The 5,787-nt window shown below is 40.0% G+C and overlaps 1 protein-coding gene across 1 annotated transcript; it reads right to left on the bottom strand.

Moving 5' to 3' along the window:
- Positions 1-475: 475 nt before the first annotated feature.
- On the bottom strand, positions 476-2,709 carry LOC140785287 (uncharacterized). Its single transcript, XM_073133103.1, has 5 exons — positions 2,520-2,709; positions 2,279-2,432; positions 1,568-1,797; positions 1,384-1,471; positions 476-1,299 (listed from the first exon to the last, which is right to left on the bottom strand). Exons 1-5 carry the CDS (start codon positions 2,526-2,528, stop codon positions 680-682), a joined length of 1,101 nt encoding a protein of 366 aa, XP_072989204.1. The 5' UTR covers positions 2,529-2,709; the 3' UTR covers positions 476-679.
- Positions 2,710-5,787: the final 3,078 nt, after the last annotated feature.

Below are 5,787 nucleotides of genomic sequence, written 5' to 3'. Positions count from 1 at the left end.
TTCCTTCCATTTTTATCTTACCCTTATAAACTTTCTCAAGAATATGAAAATTATTTTAATCGATGGTTAATTTAACTTATCTATATGGTAGTACAGTTGATAGAAAAACTAACAATAGAGAGTATTTTGAGACATTTAAACTAAAATACAAGAGTCGAATATTGGAGTGTTTTTATTAATAAATTATACAAATATCAATATTGGAGTGGCACGTCTAGAACATATGCAGCTGTCTATTCGCCCACCTCCTTAACGTCAACGTTATCGAAAGTTAAATGTTTAAATAATTAATAGTTATTAATCACGGGGGTTGCTCTCTCTCTCTCACCCTCCTTGGATTACGTCTGATATAGACTTTGTACGGACGACTCTAATTTTAATAATAGAACGAGGGATCCATAAAAATGAATCAAACACGTCCTTCCTAAGGAAAAAGATTCACGATCGCAGTATAAAGAAATAGAAAAACGTCGTCTTAATTAATTATACCCTTCATTTCATTTCATTGCAGTAAAGAGGGGAAAATAAAAAGGCAAAGAAACAAAATCGGATATACATAGGCGATACGGTAAGTACAACTCATATCTCCGGATATACATACATATTTCCTACTACTAGCCATTCTGCCACCTCCCTACCTACAATGATGGTAAATGTACCGCCGGGGACCAAACCATGATCACATTACCGAGCAAGCGTTAGGGTTCTCGTCGCTGAAGAGCTGCGGCGTCTGCACCATCTCGGCGCGGTGACCGTAGTACGGCCCGTAGTATCCCGCCGGAGCACCGTAGGACCCGTGGTGGTACTCCACCGGAGCACCAAAGGCCCCGTGGTAGTACTCCGCAGGAGCACCGTACGACCCGTAGTACTCGTACTTGTTCGCCTCCACCGTCGCCGTCGCCGGCGCCGGTGCTGCCGCGGCCGCCGGCTTCTCTCCTCCCTCGTTCTTCTCCTTCTTCTCACCGCCCTCCTCCTTCTTCTCCTTCTTCTCCCCACCCTCCTCCTTCTTCTCCTTCTTCTCCCCTCCCTCCTCCTTCTTCTCCTTCTTCTCACCTCCCTCCTCCTTCTTCTCCTTCTTCTCGCCGCCTTCCGCCTTCTTCTCCTTCTTCTCGGCGCCGTCGCCGCCCTCTTTCTTCTCCTTCTTCTCACCGCCACCGCCGCCGTCTTCCTTCTTCGCGGGGATGATCTCGACGGTGCGTTTGAGCTTCTCCTTGAGGAAAGCCGGGAGGCTCTTCGCGTCCATCGTGCCCTTGACGGTGACCAGGTCCTTCGCCGCGTCCACCGTCACTTGCTTCACCCCTGCGGTAATTACCACCAAACGTCAGGGCATTTTAGGAATTGCGATATCAATTAATAACCATCACTTAAAGTAGTTAAATTTACCTTTAATTTTGGTAATACGCCTTCGGATTCGATTCATGCAACCCTCGCAATGGAGTCGGATCTTGAGCACCACCGTCGACTCCGGCAGCTGTAAAATAGTATAATTCCAAATTAATTATTTCCCCGGCCAACATCAATCATGAAATTAGAGGGTAAAATAGACTTTTCTGAAATATTTTTTTACCTCTTTGGGCTTGTTGTCGTCCGATTTCTTCTGCTCTTTGGGCTTATCGGCGCCGCCTTTCTTTGCATCGCCGTCTTTTGCCGCGTCCTTCTTGGGGGGATTGGCTGGGGATATGATATCCACATTCTTGCGGGTTTTGGTCTCTAACCGTTCTTTGAGCTGCCATGGATCCGCTTTGCCCGCCACCGTTATCTTGTTATTCGCGGTATCCGTGGTAACGCTATCCACCCCTGTTTAGCATAAGCATGGATAATTTAGTATATAAATTTGTGCAGAACTTTGAAGCATATATCTGATAGTTGAAGCAAAGAATATTATCACATGGATGGTTGGTTATCGTTAGGAATCAAAATCAATCAGATAGTCTACCTTTGCACTGATCTCTATGAATAAATCCAAAGATTCTAATAGTAAAATCCTAATATACGCCAGGACAAGGGAAGATATTAATTCTTGGAATCTCAGCAGAAAGCCACATGCCGAAGAACGGAGAAGGGAAAAAATGGCTTCGCCTTTACGGAGAAAGTGGAAAAAAAGGAGGGTCAAGTTGCTGCTAAAAAGCGCCATGGGCGAAGGAACAAAGAGATCTCGAGATGCCAATTTAGGAAGAGCACTCTTTTTTGTTTTTTGTTTTTATTTATTTATTTTCTTTCTTTCTTTTCCCAATTAAGGAATCAAGAACCTGAGGAATTCTTTCGAGGACGAAGATACCTTCGATTCCCTTGATAGCTCTCTTCACCTTCATGGCGCATCCCTCGCAATGCAAATCCATCTTTAACACGATTGGCCCAGCTGCCTCCTTCTTCTTCTCCCCTTCTCCCTTCTTCTCCCCATCTCCCTTCTTCTCCTTCACCTTCTCCTTCTCCTGTACCATGGAACCAAGGATTAAAACCCACAAGAACGAATCAAGGAACAAAATCTTCTTGACTAATTAAGAAAACACCCAACTCACCTCACCCATGTCCGTGGCTTCTCGTCACCTCTCTCTCTCTTTCTCTCTTTCTCTCTCTCTGGGTTTAGAGTGTAGAAAAGAATATCCTGGCCATATATAAATAGCGGTGGGGGGGTGGGGGTGGGGGAGTGGAACGATAAATAAAAGAGGAAGTAAATAGGTAATAAGTAATCCTAACTCGAATCGGATCTCCTCGAGTTTACCCATTCATGGCATGTTATGGTCATCATCATGGTCTCATCCATCATCCCCATGCAATGGCATCATGAGCATTGTGGGCGCTGCATGTGGGACTCGGGCCCCACGGGCCACGGCGGATCGGATAAGAGACAACGATGCGATGCGGTGTAGGTCGCACGAAACGAGTAAAGAATGGCGCTCGGTCCTGAAGACCGCAGCGTCCAGTCCTACTGGAGGGGTGTCGGCTGGGCCACGTGGCGGCATGATGGAGGGGGGTGGGCGGAGTCGGGCCGCCTGCGGAGCCCGTGCAGTCTTCTGAAAAGATTCTCTCGGGTGGTAGGCGGATGCTTCGTCCTGCTGCCGGGTTTAATTAATAGCATGGAGGATGACGTGGCGTGTACCTCCGAGTTGGTGCTCAGGTGAGTGAACGTGACTCCACGTGAAAGAAATTTACGGACCACAGTGCCGGGATTTCATGGAAAGGCGAGCTTTGAGTCCTTTGGTGGGGTTTGCCCTCATGGAGCTAACTTATTGGCTACTGTTCAACCATCCCCAGTTTCCAAAGGAATAACTTAATTGGTTGGTTCATAAATTTATTTGAATTTGGAGCTAGTAGACTAAATTCTTTCCGGATCTAATGCATTATATATGCACCGCATCAACTCCACTCATGTATCATCTTGTATTTCGTGTATTCAACTCGCCAAAAGCTACGAGTATGTGTTATATTAGGTTCAACGGTATTTCAAGTTGATTCAATTTATATAGAATAATTATATAATTTTATATTTTTTCTCTCATACTCCACGTGGAGCAGTTCGGAGATTCAACGCATCAACCGTCGGTTTTACCTACTCTTTTTTTACCCTACTCTACCAACTCGCTTTACGTGGTTACATGGAATAAAACCACTGTCTATAATAGTATTTATATTTATATTGTGTAAATTACAATTAATTTTTTTTGGCAAAAAGTTTTTAAAAATAACCATGAGAAGATTATATAATAGTTGTAAAATTATATATATATATATATATATATTCAACTAGGAAAAAAAAACAATAATGTCAATTTTATCATTTATTCTGACTACAACCAAACACTATCTTACCTAGTATTTGTATTCTAATATTTATCTATTTTTTTGGACCAAACATCTTTATTTTTTAGAGCATTTTACGTGGTAAACTCAAGATAGAGTTGATATAGCAAGTTCTCTCAATTTCATGTTTCCATTCTAAAATCACTCAATTTTATTATTTTTTGACTAAATTACTCTTGATTTATTTTTGAGCGGGAGAGAAATTTTTTTCTCTAGTAATATTATTTGACAAACATACCCATATTAAATCATCAATTTGTCAAGAGAATTAAGACTTTTATAGCTATTTATATAAGTATCTTGCACCAAAACAAAATCTATCATACCATGAGTTAGTAGGAATATGATATATATGACTTAAACTGCATTGTATCATATTTACTTTTGTAACATCCAAAACCCTAAACACATTCATGGCACGAGCCCACACGGCACATGCAAGGCATCTGGCAACTTGGCTACTTATCGATAATCAAATAAACCCGTATCAATACCATAATTTATCCACAACGACTAGACTAAGAATAACTCATGTTTGACTCTCAATAACATACAGATAACTCTAATAGGGCTTCACACAGGCCACAACACATCATCAAGAGAATCTCACTATTACATATACATAATAATGGTATATACATAACATATCAAATACAAAGTCACTAATAGAAATGACAAGTATAAAGACATCACTCTAAAATGTCAACTAATACATCATATAACATAACACATCTAGCGGACAACACTAACTATACCCTACTTCTCAATCGCTAGCAAGACCTCTAAGGGAGTGTCCTACTCTACTTGTTCACCTAGGTTTTAGAAAAGAGAAACAAAGAGTGTCACGAGTTAAAAGCTTAGTGAATAGATCTTACTCCAAATTAGTGATGCCAAGTAGAGTAAATCATGTACTGAATAATAAGAATCAGAAAAAAGCATCATACTATAAATGAGCATATAAGCATGTCCTCGATAATATTAGATATATAGTAGATATTAGGTTATAACTTATTAAGAACACAATTCTTAACAATGTATATATAAATCTCCATGTCATACTATTATCATATCACTCTCAAATATAGCACATATGAAGCATGCCGATTATGACCATATTATGATATCAAATGTAACTATATCTAAAGCATGATAAGAACTCAATAATCATATATATATATATATATAATGATAATAGAATCATATGCAATTCTTAATATTATAATTATCATCGACATCTCAGTATACATCATCATACTAGATCACTATGCAATATCAAAATTTCGTACCTAGTCTTAAAATCCAACCGAAAGGTTCAAAGCATACCCTGCCAACCATTAAGGATATCTTAATCATATAATTATACCTTGCCCACTGTTAAGGGTATCATCATCATCTAGCCCGGGTACCCAACTAGCTGATAGAAACTATATAAGGATAACTCACCACATATGCCCTGGTGAATAGCATGTGTCCAAATATCTGCTACGTAAACAGACTATTGATCCCGGATGTAAAGCCACAGGATCGCAACTATGTCGAACGATCAATTAACTCTAGGCACGCTCTAACTCTCACGCCCTCTCGGGTATCCTCATACTTTCTACCAACTATCATATCCATGAGAATTCATACATTTCCTTCTAAATGATAGATCATATGCATTTTTATCTAGTACTATAGCAAGTCATTCATATCAGGAGTTTATTTGGTAAGGAAGTCAAAAGAAATATATGACGTAATGCAATCTTCAATCAACCATCACATGTATACTCATGCTAGACTATCACATGTATATTAATACTAGAGATCATCTTGACATAAAGTCATATCAGTATAATCATCTCTGATCGGCTCTATATATTACTGGCATACTCATATTTCATATCTGTTAGGATACGGATCAATTTCCTTAAGATCTGAATTTATTTTAGAAGCAGTCTGTGCAACCGAGGGAAAATATTCACCGAATATTCTCTCATTCCCCTA

The sequence above is a fragment of the Typha latifolia genome, chromosome 3 (genome assembly GCF_019914945.1).
Source record: "Typha latifolia isolate L0001 chromosome 3, TyphaL0001v2, whole genome shotgun sequence".
NCBI lineage: Eukaryota > Viridiplantae > Streptophyta > Magnoliopsida > Poales > Typhaceae > Typha > Typha latifolia.
This window is presented reverse-complemented; position numbering and strand designations above follow the sequence as displayed.

What these genes read in the sequence shown, in the direction of transcription:
- LOC140785287 (XM_073133103.1), bottom strand. An exon ending in AGCTATCAAGGGAATCGAAG is followed by an intron (nt 1,798 to 2,278) that starts GTATCTTCGTCC and finishes TATGCTAAACAG; the next exon opens with GGGTGGATAGCGTTACCACG. An exon ending in ACGACAACAAGCCCAAAGAG is followed by an intron (nt 1,472 to 1,567) that starts GTAAAAAAATAT and finishes ACTATTTTACAG; the next exon opens with CTGCCGGAGTCGACGGTGGT.